Here is a 14,083-nt window from a genome sequence, read left to right on the forward strand (position 1 = left end):
CTTCCACCTCCGTGTCACAACTGTTGCGTGTGCTCTTAAGGTGATCTTTAAGTTTGGTGAAGAGCCAAAAGTCGCAGGGCTCGAGATTTGGACTATAGGTAGGATAAGGAAGAATATTAACAATACTTTGCCAGCAGATGGGACAACTTTGCATTTTTTTTTTTTCGGAGGAGAGGACGTATGGTGGTACTGCATAGACTGACGCTTCGTTTCCGAGTGGTAATGGTGTATCCACGACTCGTCGCCGACGATGAACGTCGTGACGATACCGGGCGCGCAATCTTCCGCAGTCAGAAATTCAATAACAACCCGCTGTTTCAACCGGACGCCATCACTGGGTGCCGTGGATTGCTCCATTATTCTGGAACGAGAAGAGATGGGAAGGAGAAACAAGTTATATTCAATAGCTTAAACATCAGTGCATCAATGGTAAACAGTTCAGAATGTTGGCAGTACTATTGGTCAAGTAGTGGAGTTGGAGACATTACTTTCTGAATCACCCATGTATAATTAAGATACTTAATCTATGATACTTAGCTTATCGCATAAATGTATATTGTATAGTCATTTTCTCTGATCAAATAAAGCTTTCTTGTTGCCATTTTAAAGTTACATCTCTATCGTAGTAATTTTCCGATATTATTTTACAGGAACTGCTTAACGCACCACCTGGAGCAAAATCCAAAATGATGTTCCCGAATCTCAGCATGTTAGATATTAGTAACAATCGGTTGAGAGACATTCCTCATAATATATATGATTTGAACAACTTATCTGTGTTGAACGTCAGTGGAAACTCAGGTTGGTAACGATATTTCTTGCTGCTATAATCGTTCGGTGTATATAGGGTAAATAGCATTTTTTGCTGCTGTACGAGGTGTGTTAGAAAAGCAATGAAACTGGCATTACTGTGTACGAACCGATAACGCTGCTGCCTACACCTTCATATGGCAGTTAACCCTTTCCGTTGACTCAGTACTAGTGTAAGGTTGCTCCAGTTGCTACACGATTGTTGACAGCGTCTAAAATGAAATCGTGTTTGTGAGGTGCGTTATGAAAATAGACCGTCAAAAGATTGACTAACGTTGTGCTATCAAAATTTGTGTAAAGCTTTGTGAAACTACTGTGACTTCTGGAAAGTTACAAAAAGACTTGTTCAGAACATTCCCTATCCAGGCCATAAATATTCAGGTGGCACAAGTTCTTTTTAGAATGCCAGCAACAAATGGAAGATGAATCTCGTGCGGAAAGCACGGATGTCATTTAGGGGGTCACCCCCTGAGTTTGAGACTTATATAGATTTTATCAATAGAATAGTAGTAAATCAGTGAAAAACGGGAAATTTCACTTATATCAAGGCGTCTTGCCCCACTCAAGCAAAATCTGAAATGACGCTCCTGGCGGAACGATCTTCAACCTCAAAAACGGATGACAGTGTGGAAAGAGCAGTCTCTTGTGAGGTCAGATCATTGATTGGCGGTGAGAATAATCAGTAGTAAGTTAAATTTGAACGTGTATAGTATTCGTCAAATTTTAACACAGGATTTGGACACGAGAAAAGGGTGCCACGTGTGCGACCAGGCATTGCGTCTATTTAGTTGCTGCACCGTGTCAGTGCACATACTCTATCAATTTTCGGCAGATAAAACATTACTCTATGAATTAATTTTCGGCAGAAATAAAGCATTACTCTACCAATTAATTTTCAACAGAAATAAAGCATTAGTCTACCAATTAACTTTCCGCGAAAAGAATCATTATCTACCAATTAATTTTCGGCAGAAAAACATCACTCTAGCAATCAATTTTCGGCAGAAAAAAAGCATTCTTATGGTTCCTTAGTCCCCCTGTTCGCACGATATCAGTTGGTAACGATATTCCCCTTGCTAAAAACTCATTAAAAAGTCACCATTTTAGTATTTTGGATAATGTCCAGAAGAACGTAACCGACGAACTGAAAGGTATTCCAGCAAAAGCCTTCCAGCACGGCTATGAAGAATGGAAACAACTCTTCCGTCGCTATGTAGCTCCCCAAGAGAGCTATTTTGAAGGGGGAATATCCTCAGTTTGTGAAGATAATAAAATTCATCGTTAATAGGTCAATATTAGAACTTTTCTAACACACCTCGTAGTTATTAATTCTCTCCTCAAGCCTCCGGCTCCCTGGACGCTATAGGTTAGAATCATGATTGGTTAGAATAAGTTAGATCTAAAACTTCTAATTGTTTCATTTAATATTCTTTGTGTGTTTGTCCAACTATCTTCCGGTTACACAAATATTAATGCTCATATTAAATATAAGTTCCATGGTCACAGCAATAAGGCTTCGTTAAGTGGCGTATTATGTGTATTATCAACTTTTAAATTGATTACCTTAGTTATAGGAAATAACATTATCACTGTTGTTTTGCTCTTTACACTTGTTCAAAAATGGTTAATATATATATATATATATGAACACTCTATGCATTTTAGAATAAAGACATGTTTTATACACTAAATAACACTACCATATACTTATTACTTTATTGTAGAAAATTCATAATATCGCTTTCTCTTTCTTCAGCATTTTGTCCATTTCATAATTCCTTTTGTAAACGAGATGCGTTCCACGATGACAAGTGAATCAAAGAAAGATGTTTATTAATGTATTTCGCAGATAAAGTAGAAAAGTATGAATACTAGGAATGGCCAAAATTTTCCGAAATTCGGAAAATCCAGATTTCGAAACAAATCCGGAATTTGAAAAAATTCGGAATTTAGAAAATTCCGGAATTTTTCCGATTTTACTCTCTGGATTCCGAAAAGTAAAAATTCTGGAATTGGCCATCCGTAATGAATACAAATTTAGAATATCAATTTTTAGTTCTATATAAAGTTGTAAAGATTTGTAGTTTTGTACATCAGTGAGTATCAGGCCAAAATTTATATATTAAAAAGAGCATTATAAAGAACTTTACAATGATATTCAAAATGCTGTAATATGAGTTATAGAATTTAACATGTAATATTTTTCTCATGTACTCTTTCCAGATATTTGTGAATTACCGCCGCAAATGGGTTTACTGTCGAGGCTTTGGAATCTTAACACACGAGGCTGTAACCTTCAGGAGCCTTTGAAATCTATGATTGAATCCAAGAAGTACAAAACTATGGATGTAATTGGTTACTTGAAGTCTGTGTTAGAAGACGCTAGGCCGTATGCAAGGATGAAGCTAATGATTGTAGGTGTACAGGGCATTGGAAAGACGTCGTTGCTGGATCAACTGCGTCAAGAAGGGACAGGATCTTTCAGAAAGAAACCTGTCGAGGTAAGCAGTAGTCATCGTGTATTTATACTTAATGTAAATTTTGTAGTGAAGCCAAATAGTGTTTTTATCTGTGGTGGTCGTATTCCCAGACTTGATTTCCAAGAGAGGTACAATTTTTGGTGTTGACCCGCATTGAGACACGAGCCGCGATGGCTCAGTGGTAAAGCGTTCAGCTCTGGTGGTTGGCGGTCCGTGGTTCGATTCCAGTACCGCCAAGTGAACTTTGTGGTGGACAAACACTGTGTGGGGTGGGTTGTTTCGGAGCTGCCCCGTTTCCTCCCATTTTCTTCATTCCACTATTTCATTCATTTCTCATCATCACCGTCTCCTTTAGCCTAGCCGGCATAATTGTGTGACGTAAAACTCAAAAGATTTCATTTTTCATTGAGACACGATTTGAAGGTTTATTATTATTATTATTATTATTATTTAAAAGCAATACTGTTACTATTAAGTTTCTTGTTTAATTAAGATTTTCAAATAACTTGATTTAACAAAACTCCCAGTATAATGTAAAATTCCGCTTGTACAGGAGTATGTACAGCAAATTACAGTCCGGAATGGTCTCCCACTTCCGGTTTTTATTATAAAATTCTCTATAAACAGTATTTTACAGAAATACTACAATAATGTAAATTATCTAATATAAGGTAGGAATAGATGTCCATCTCGGGAAGGATTCCTCAGTAGCGAACTACGTGAGGGAGTGTAGGACACTCGCTGCTCGACTGCAAGCAGAGAGGGGTTAGAGATCTTGACAAAGCTCCACTGCAAGCTACGCCGGGTTGTGATTAAGAATCTCCCGCTGCAAGCAGAAAGAGAGATAAAGTTTCTCACAAGGCTCCACTGCAAGCCAGAGGAAAAGGAACCGATAGCTCCACTGCAAGCTAAAGGCTTTGGGTTTAGGTGAGGTACTTCCTAGGCGTCACTGCAAGCCAAGAAAGGGAATTTGACCAGTAGAAACTGATGGCTGTCCATGGATTATGTAGGCGCTCCAGGTAAAGAGGCGGCGCTGCTTTTTCCCCGTCGTCATGTGACCATGGTGTCGCTGTCGTCTCCACCGTCTGCAATTGTAGTACTCCATAGTAAAGTGCATGTGGTGGTTGTTTGTAAATACAAGCACATGCCACATTACAATATATTCACGTTGTCCGTGTGTCCGTCCGTCCATTCAGGAAATAAAGATCTCAAGAACTCCTTTACTTGGTGGATCACCATCAATTTTGACCAGGGTGTAGAACGTCGAAACTTAAAAAGTAAGTTCGAAGATGACGATGTTCAAATCGGAAGTGCGGCGGCGGCTTCGAGATTAGCGAGAAGTGATTTCCTGCAAACGATTAAGCGTCCCACGAATACATTTCATCTCTATCCTTAACTCTCTACTAACAACCGAAAGTGACAGAAATCTACTGCAACTTCCGACTTCAATATTGATCTACATAGAGGAATCGATTTAATGTTTTAAGAGTATGTACCATCTTCTCTCTTAACCCTCCATTCAAACCGGAAGTAGCAGAAATCAACCACTTTCGATTTTAACATTGGTCTCTATAGAGTAAAAAACGGTAATACGATAGGTCAGGTCAGGTATCTTTAATCAGTTAAGCGTCATCCCAGGACTATATTTCATCTCCGAAATCTACTACCATTTCCGGTTTCAATATTAATTGAAAACAAAACAACACGCCGTACAAACCAAACTTCTTCACGTGGTGTACACGTGACACAGCTACTTCTTATTAAGAAGCAATGCTTTCAATATTTAGTCTCTGTCTTTAACTAAGATTTTTAATTCATATAATTACTTCATATAGTTTAATTCATATAACGATTTATCAACATAATACTTTTTATATATTACAGTGTAATCTTTTACCAAGCTTATTATTATTATTATTATTATTATTATTATTATTATTATTATTATTATTATTAGTAGTAGTAGTAGTAGTAGTAGTAGTAGAAAACGTAGTAGTAGTAGTAGTAGTAGTAGTAGAAGACGTAGTAGTAGTAGTAAAAAAAACTGTTTCCTTTAGCAATAATGTTTTATTGAAGCGAACTACTTAAAGAGAATATTCTACCTTACTAAGGTTTAAAATTCCTTTAATCTTTTCCAGCACTGGGCTAAAAGAATGGGAAACAAGAATATCAATGTAAAGACGTCAAAAGGTACCAATATGTCTACAGTTGGAGTAGATATTGGGGATTGGACGTACGAAAAGAAAGTACGAGGCCAGTCATCCTATGGTCCAGTGGTCTTCAGGTGAGCTATCATTTAATATATTTTAAATCAAAAATTAAGAGTTATACGAAAAAGCCTCATACTCAAGTACTCTAACAAAAGGTTTTGTTCGTGTAGATTCTACTACGAGTCTATACAGGGTGTTAGAAAAATGTGTCACAATATTTTTGGAACAGATTTCTCACACCAAAGTAAGAAAAAAAAAGGTTCATTTGGACCTGTGCTCAAAAATGGATAGTTTCATAGTTATGGAGTGCCGAAAACGTGAAACAAGTGAATTTCAAAAGTTGATAACTCCACTGCTGTGGGACCTATCGTAGTCGTTTCAAGACATCACTGAGGAACTGGTATGTGAACTATCCAAATATCCATGTTTAACAATGCTCCAGTACCTTGCATACCAGTTTTTAGAGAGGTAGGTGGAGAGTGATTCAGTACTCCCAAACAGCCTCTCTAAAAATTATGGTGGCAGTACCGGAGCTTTTGAAAGATGGATATTTGGATAGTTCACATACTAGTTCCTCAGTGATGTCTTGACCCGACTACGAGCGATCCTATAGTGATAGAACTATAGATCTTTGAAGTTCACTTTTCACGTTTTCGGCACCCTACAACTAGAAACTATATACTTCCGACCACAGTCCATATGAATTTCTTTTTTCTTACTTTGATGTGAGGAATTTATTCTCAAAATATTGTGACTTTTTTGTGACACCCTGTATTTTTGTTCGTGACTTGAAAATAATCTTCGACTCTTATGTTAAGGAGAATTATCGTAAATTTCGTATTATTTGGGGTATTTTTCATTAAGGCGCGATTATTCGTAGAAGTTTTCTCGTATAATTCAATAGTCTTGCTTTCGCGAAATTCTGTGTTTTTTATTTTTTCTACTAAAACGTATTCAGCATCGAGGCTAGTCCTTTCGCAATTCCATAGTTTCCAGCTCGTAGGGACAAGCAAACTTAATTTTCTCGAACTAGAGTCCCTTCATTAACATTTTGTTCTGTAAAAGTTACTGTAAGATACGTATTCTAAGGAAGTATTACGATGTCAAAGTATATGCTAAAAATTTAGAATCTCACGATTCAGTCAAACTAAGAAGGTAGAACTCCGTTTATACGAGGCGTGTTTAAAAAAAGACCGAAACTTTTACTATAAAATCTGTATTACTCATTTCTCAAGATTTCGAGCACTGTCCCCCTCAAGGTACTCCCCTCTGCTGGCAACACACCGTTCTCAACGTTTCTTCTGTTTTTAGAAAACCTCGTGGAACATATTTTCTGGGATGATGCGCAAGTCTCTTGTCGCGTTGTCTTGAAGCTCCTCTGTGCTTTGGAAACGATGTCCTTTCAAAGTGATTTTAAGTTTGGGAAACAGGAAAAGTCTTCTGGGGCTAGGTGAGGAGAGTAGGGTGGATGGGGTGCACTGGGACTCTGATGTTTTGCCAGATAACTGCGGATGAAGAGCGAAGCGTGAGTAGGCACATTGACACGGTGCACTATCCAAGTCTGGTTTTCCCACAATTCAGACCTCTTTCTGTGCACAACATCACTCAATTGCTTTAAAATGTGCTGATACAACTGTTTGTTTACCATCTGATTACACGATACAAATTCATGAGGACAATGCCTTTCCAATCAAAAAACTAAAACAAAACATCCATTATCTCCGTAATCGTTGGCCGACTCATGCGTGGTTTGTTTGGACAAGAACCCTGAATGAATAGAAAATCAATTGAAAGTCTCTGTACATGTTTTTGCCAAGTTTGTAGCAAAATTTCATACACACAGTCAGTCTTAAAGCCTTTTCATTGTCACTGTAAAATTAATCCGACAAACAGCTTGTGCATGTGCTCATTTCATCGGCTGTAGCTCAGCGGTTAACGGTCATTGCGAAACGAGGCAAATGGCAATTTGTTCTCTAAATCTGCCGCCAGGTGTGCTCAGTAGCAACAGCACGCTCCCTCTGCTAGTTCGTGTGCTATTTCAAAAGTTCGGTTTCTTATTGAACACACCTCGTAAATGAGAGCAGACGCGCGTTAAAAATAAGCAGACGCGTGTTCCAACGTTTTTCAAATAGCCCATTTAATGGAGGGTGGAAAGGTGACATTTTCTGTATTTTTTCCGCCAAATTCAAACGAGGTTGTCTGTTCGTGGTAACAACATGAGAAAATGGCTGACACGTTTCAAATTAATTTTGAAATAGTTAGTACCTACGTGAAAATTGCTTTTTTTTTTTTTTTTTTGTGATGTTTATACAAAGACAACAATCCAGTTTATAACTAGAATCATATTAGTGGTTTAATGTTATTCAAATGATACAATACAATCAAAAATGTTTAAGTAAGCCTATGGTTCATTCATGGGTCACTTTCATAGCGAAATTTCAAAATCATGTGTAAACGTGGATTTTATTGAGATTGTTAGTTACACCTTTTTATCTAACTAACGCATTTTTCAAGATTTTTTGTAGCTTTACTTTATTCTGTACAGAACTTGGGATTTTGGTGGCCAACGTGAATATTACGCAACTCATCAGTATTTCCTATCCAAGAGAAGTCTGTATCTTGTTGTATGGAGAATTCCTGATGGAGAAAAGGGAATCAGAGAAATTCTACAGTGGCTAGTGAATATTCAGGTTTGTCATTCTTCTTTATGCATTAGTTAGGAGCATTTTTGACAGTTTGATAGAATGTTTGATGCTCGCGGTCTTAAATTATTTTTATTTACTTTTTAAGAAGAGAGAAGAAAGCAGTGTTGCTAATGGTAACGAAACCGAAACTGTTGTGATTCTTTTGGTTTACAAGTTATAAGTTCTATTAGTTATAAGCTTTTCCACTTCATTCGTAAAGTAGTCATTAAAAGCATTAATAATTTCAGTCTGTTTCCTAACAATTTTATTTTTGTAAACTGCACTATAGTTATCGTAGAAGAGAATTTTCGTTTTCCAGATTCTTTCCAAATTACTTGCCATGTAACTTTCATCTTATTGGAAGCTTTCCCAATATAAGCATGATTTTCTAATATTTTTGACTCATGACCCTATGTAAAACTGTTCTGTGCATCTTATAGTATCGTTTAAACACGGAAATACGGCAGTGTGGAGATAGCTTATGTAAATAGCGTATCTTTTCGAGAAAACTGTTATTACGGAAGTTTTTCTTTTCGGACTGACGTTTCGTGACTTATCTATCTTAAACTTTCGTTTAGGAAATGCGATATTAAAATAATAAGTGAATATACCTAAAAACGAATACATCTTGCTATGTCTCAATTTTCAGCAGACATCTCAAATTTGCTACGTAATGTCTGTATACACAGTATGACCGCCTTTCAGACCATTCTACGTTAACTTTTGCGGTTTTTAAAAAAATATTATTAATTTCGGCATAGAAATGCAGAAGGTGAGCATTATGATCAGAATGTCCTAGATTTAATACATCAACATGACATTTGAAATTATAGCGTGGTATTGTAATTTGATCGAGTGCGGGCATTTTTGTTTTGGCTATTCGGGTAAGAATATTTACAACAAGTTTCAGATTAAATGTTGTGAAAAGCGAAGTGAGATCATTTTCCTTCCTATTGTTCAGTAAGCGGTCAATATTGATATCCCCGCAGATTAGTAATGATTTTGAAAAGAACGAGAATTCAGACATAAGCGTTTCTAGTCTGCTTAGAAACTCATTGACATTACTGTTTGGTCTACGGTAGACAAATAATGATTAGATTATGATCACAAAATTCAAGTGATAACAGATTCGAAAGCGAATTTTTTTAACAGTTTGACATGAAAGTGTTCTTTGACGAATACTACTTTCAATTACAGTTATACATTTGATTTGGTGGTTGTTCTGATTTAGGCCTAGTATTTGTGTAATGTTTCGGAGATAATCACTTGGAACCATTGTTGCATTTATTACTAAATGGCGTTATTGTTCACTTCCAGGCAAGAGCGCCCAATTCCCCTGTGATAATAGTTGGAACTCACTATGATATGATGAGGGAGCACTATCCATCTTCAATGTCTGAAGATTTTCAGCAGTTGATTAGAGACAAGTAAGTGATTTTGCAACACAACACAACTGACGTACGCTTTAAATTATAAGAATAAAGATATCTGTCTTTGTGACACTATTCTTAATCAATTCCGAAACCGTTTCAACGAACACTTCCGTCTTTCGCAATCTGAAAATCTTCGGTCCTTGCTTCACATAATGGTCGTACTTCTGTTATAAATTTTCTAAAAATTTCTAACATCCAATGCGCACAGCATGTTTTACACATAGAATTTTTATTTCCTAATTTCCAGTGTCAAAAATTTATCGTTTTATTGGAACAGTTCTATGTATTCAAAATAGAACAATAACCAGAAAATGTATAATGTCAATAGAAGTACGAAGACCAATATGTAAACGAAGCTGTGGATTCCATAAGACAGATTCTCCGATTGAGAAGGACGGAAGTGTCCATTGAAAAGTTAGTAGTAGTAATGCATTAGAAAAACATGTCTATTTTCATAATTCTGTAATCCTTGAAATTTCATGGAATTTAACATTCATTTTTCATTCGCTGTTACTTTAATTTATGCTGGCAACTAAAGAGTTAATCAGAAGTGATTTCCACAGCCTTATCCAAAGTTGAATTACTCATATTTCCTAGTGGTAGTAATAAGATACAAATTTAATACTGAAGATAAAAAAACCTTACCTGATATCCGAAAAGATAAGGGCTTTTCCAAAAGTTTTAGTTCTTCCTGGACAACTTCATTAGTATCATCAACTGTGCCTAGACTTTTTAATACATAGATTCCTTCCTCTTCATGTAAGACAATAGTAGAGAATCCTTTAATTTGTTTTGTTGAAACAACTGAAGAGAATAATACAGGGTGTTTCATAATAATCTGAACGATTTGAACTCATATATAATTGTGCGAATTAGTTAAAATTTTACACGTAAGTACTATAGTGTCGTTTGTTTAGTGGTGAAAATTGTAATACAGTATCTCATAAATGTTCAATGTATGACACCTTTGTCACCCTGCATGAATCAATTCGGTAATCTAATTCCTCTTATGTTGCATCCTATTGTCTTGGTTTTGAAAATTTGTTTTTATTTTGAAAAGTAAAAGTCCAATTCATAGGTAAACTTAAAGCAATGAAAGACATTTATTTTATTTCTTTGGTGTAACAAAATATTAAATAGGAGGAGGCATTTCATTAAAGCGAAACTAGAAATACTACGTCTATTTTGGATAAAATCATTCCTGAACCTATTATCTCTTATGAACCATTCTATTTATTATTAAACATTTAAAGCATCCTTTTTTCAATATATTGTAATAATTAATAAATTTTAATATATTAAAGGAAATATGAGGAAGATACATTATTTTTTTAAGAAAAGAGTTCAAAACAGACCTTTTTAAATGTCGAAATTATTAATTTGGCGTTGGTAAGAATGCAATGCCTGATTAGTTGTATTTATTTGTTGCAGGTTTATTAATATAGTGGATGCGGAGAAGTGTGGTCTGCCGAGGGTCCTTGACACAATAGAAGTTAGTTGCAAAACACGGCATAACATCAAACTTCTATGTAATCTCATCTACGACACAGTTTTCAGTCTGAGACCTCCAGGTACGAGCAACATAATAATGTCATTTGTACTGTAATACATAAAGTGCGTTCAAGATATTATTAACTTGTGACAAGAGTAAATCGAAATTTACTATGAAGAACTTACCTTTAATTACTTTTCCCATAACATTTACATGATTATGTTATTATTGTTAAAAACCTTCTGTAGTATGTTATTTTCATCTGTACACCAATTTATGGCAGTATAAAAAATTAAAGTATAGGACGTACTAACAATTTTTAGTTACACCTCATTAACAGTAGAGTCTACTGGCGTTTCAGTTAGTGTCATAATGAAATGGTTGATGGAAGCATATTTTAGTAGAAGTTTCGTGTTAATAGGTGGCATTCTTGCAAGGTTTAGAAATAAAATTTCTGGCGTTTCGGTAGCTATGACCATGTAGACCGTCACGTGTGAGGGATGCTGGACCTCGGAGATCACACTGCTGGGGAATTGGGAAGGAAGGAAAACTGCCTGGAGCAGTTATGTGAGATAGCATTGCGCCATTTCCGTGGTGTGAATAGGAAAACCCAAGAAAACCTTACTCAGGACGGCTGCCTGAAAAAGTTGTTACATCTGTCCGACCGAATGTCCGCACCGAAAGTCGAACCCGGGACCGCTTGCACCAAAGGCGAGAGCGTCAGCGACTACACTACATGGGAGCACGTAAATTCTTATATACCATCAATTTTCATATTAACAAAAAATATGCATCAGAATTTGCCGTCAAGCGTGTAATTTGGTCAGCTCATTCAAATCTGTTGATTGATATACGTGTATGTCATCTTCGGACAACATTTTTAAAGAGTTCAGTTTACCAAAACTTCTTTATATATATATATAATTTGTCAGTCAGTGGCGGATCCAGGGGGGTGGGCGATCGCCTCGATCGCCCCCCCCCTTCCAGAAGAGGAAAGTTTTTTTTTTTAATTTTATATATAAATAAAACCCATCCCAGAGTTTGGAGCTTTTAAAAGTAGCTCTAAGTAGCAGTATTACAACCCACCGTCCCCCCCTCAGAAGTCCGTCGTGGATCCGCCCCTGCTGTCAGTGTGTCCATCTCTAGGTCTAGAAAACTCGTGATACATCTGTTAGAGACAGAGCGACGTAGCGCGCTGACTACATGTTAGTCGGTAGGTTGGGCATAGTTCAGTCGGTTTCTAACAGGTGGCGTTGGAGCGGCTCAGGCCCACAAAGGACTGAGTGTTACACTAAGTGATTTGGTTTTTCTATGTTCATCAGGGAGACTTAAAATGTTAAGAACTGCGTGATGGATCACTATGAATTTATGTCACAATGTAGAGAGTCAAAAATTAGGAACCTAGTTCGTTAGTGAAGGTAATATTCAAACCGGAAGGGATAGAAAACAACTTTTTTTTACATTCATCATTATAGAGCATATAGGGTAATAGATAGCAAGGAGACATTTCTTGCAATCGATTAAGCGTTCCAGGAATACATTTCATCTTCATTCTTAACTCTCTATTGAAACCGGAAGTGAAAGAGAGACATTACAACTTCAGGTTTCGGTATTGATCTACATACAGCAAAAACGATAATAGATAGCGAGAAACATCTATTTTAGAATCGATTTAGTGTTCTAAGTAGTGGCGGCGATTGGACGTTAAAAGTTGGGGGGCAAGACATGATCTGAATATTTGTATATCAATGTTAATATACAAATTTCCCTGGTTGAAACTATATATATTAATAAGCCATTTCAGAAAAGTGGGGGGCAACTGCCCCCCTTTGCCCCTCCCCCTAAGCGCCGCCCATGGTTCTAAGGATAGCTATCATCTGTCAATTCTCTGCTAGAACCGGAAGCAATTTTCTGTAATTAATTCAACATCTCAAAAAAAAAAAATTAACCTCCACTATAATCTGTCTATTAAAACCGGAAGTGCAAGAACTGTATTAACATCTCCAGTTTCATATAGTTGTGAAAATATTACCATACAAACCAAACTCCTTCACGTGGTGTACCTGTGACACAGCTGTTTCTTTTATTACACACTAATTATATTGCAGAAAGAGAAGGAACGCATTTTTTGACTTGGTTGTGGACATACTTCTTTAATAATAATAATAATAATAATAATAATAATAATAATAATAATAATAATAATAATAATAAAAAGAACATATGGGTGGGTGTGGATGGTCAGATTTTTGCATATAAAGAAGTTACTAGTGGCCCCGTGTAACGTAGTCTCTAACGCTCTCGTCTTGGTGCGAACGGTCCTGGGTTCGATTTCCGGTGGGGACATCCGGTCGAAAAAGTGTAAAAGCGTTTTCAGACCAGCCATTCTGAATGAGGTTTTCCTCCTTTATACCAGGCAAATACCAGGATGGTAAGTAACATACAAGGCCCAAGCCGCTTCTTTCCTTCCCTTTCCTCGGATAGTGTGATTGCTGAGGTACGTCATCCCTCATACGTGATGGGCTAGCATGGCCATAGAGCTGAAAGCCAAGAAATCTTAATTCCGAATCCTAATCCTAATAAAGAAGTCACCTAGAATCACCATATCTTGTACGCAGATAAATCTTCACCAGAGCCAATTCTACGAAGCCCTTTCAGTTTTCGACTCCGGAGGTCGTATTTGGGGGAAATGTATGCGAAAACTTACACACGTTTCTTACGCTTTCTAAGAATACCGCAAATGTATGCAACATTACGTCATAGTTGTGCGGAGTTTTATGACAGCGTAGGGTGAATGCTAGAAAAAGAAATATGGTCTTTTTTCCTCTTTCAATTGTGATGCTTATTCTTTTTATCCAGATTCTGCATTAAGATATGGCAACGACGAGCCCTTACAGCTTAGTATTTCATATCTTGAACCCTGTAGTGGTTTAGGAATAAACATGTAAACTTACATCTTTTGTTATTATTTGTC

The 14,083-nt window shown here is 36.7% G+C and overlaps 1 protein-coding gene across 2 annotated transcripts in view; it reads left to right on the forward strand.

Moving 5' to 3' along the window:
* Positions 1–14,083, forward strand: part of Lrrk (Leucine-rich repeat kinase) — a 239,580-nt gene that overhangs the window by 135,404 nt on the left and 90,093 nt on the right. For both annotated transcript variants that reach the window (XM_081732781.1, XM_081732776.1), the window contains exons 15-20: positions 651–801; positions 3,034–3,311; positions 5,429–5,574; positions 8,046–8,190; positions 9,502–9,611; positions 11,049–11,188. In XM_081732781.1, coding sequence (XP_081588907.1) covers positions 651–801; positions 3,034–3,311; positions 5,429–5,574; positions 8,046–8,190; positions 9,502–9,611; positions 11,049–11,188 — 970 coding nt within the window. The remainder of the gene's footprint in view (positions 1–650; positions 802–3,033; positions 3,312–5,428; positions 5,575–8,045; positions 8,191–9,501; positions 9,612–11,048; positions 11,189–14,083) is intronic.

This window comes from Thermobia domestica, chromosome 1 (genome assembly GCF_964235325.1).
Source record: "Thermobia domestica chromosome 1, izTheDome1.hap1.1, whole genome shotgun sequence".
Lineage (NCBI taxonomy): Eukaryota > Metazoa > Arthropoda > Insecta > Zygentoma > Lepismatidae > Thermobia > Thermobia domestica.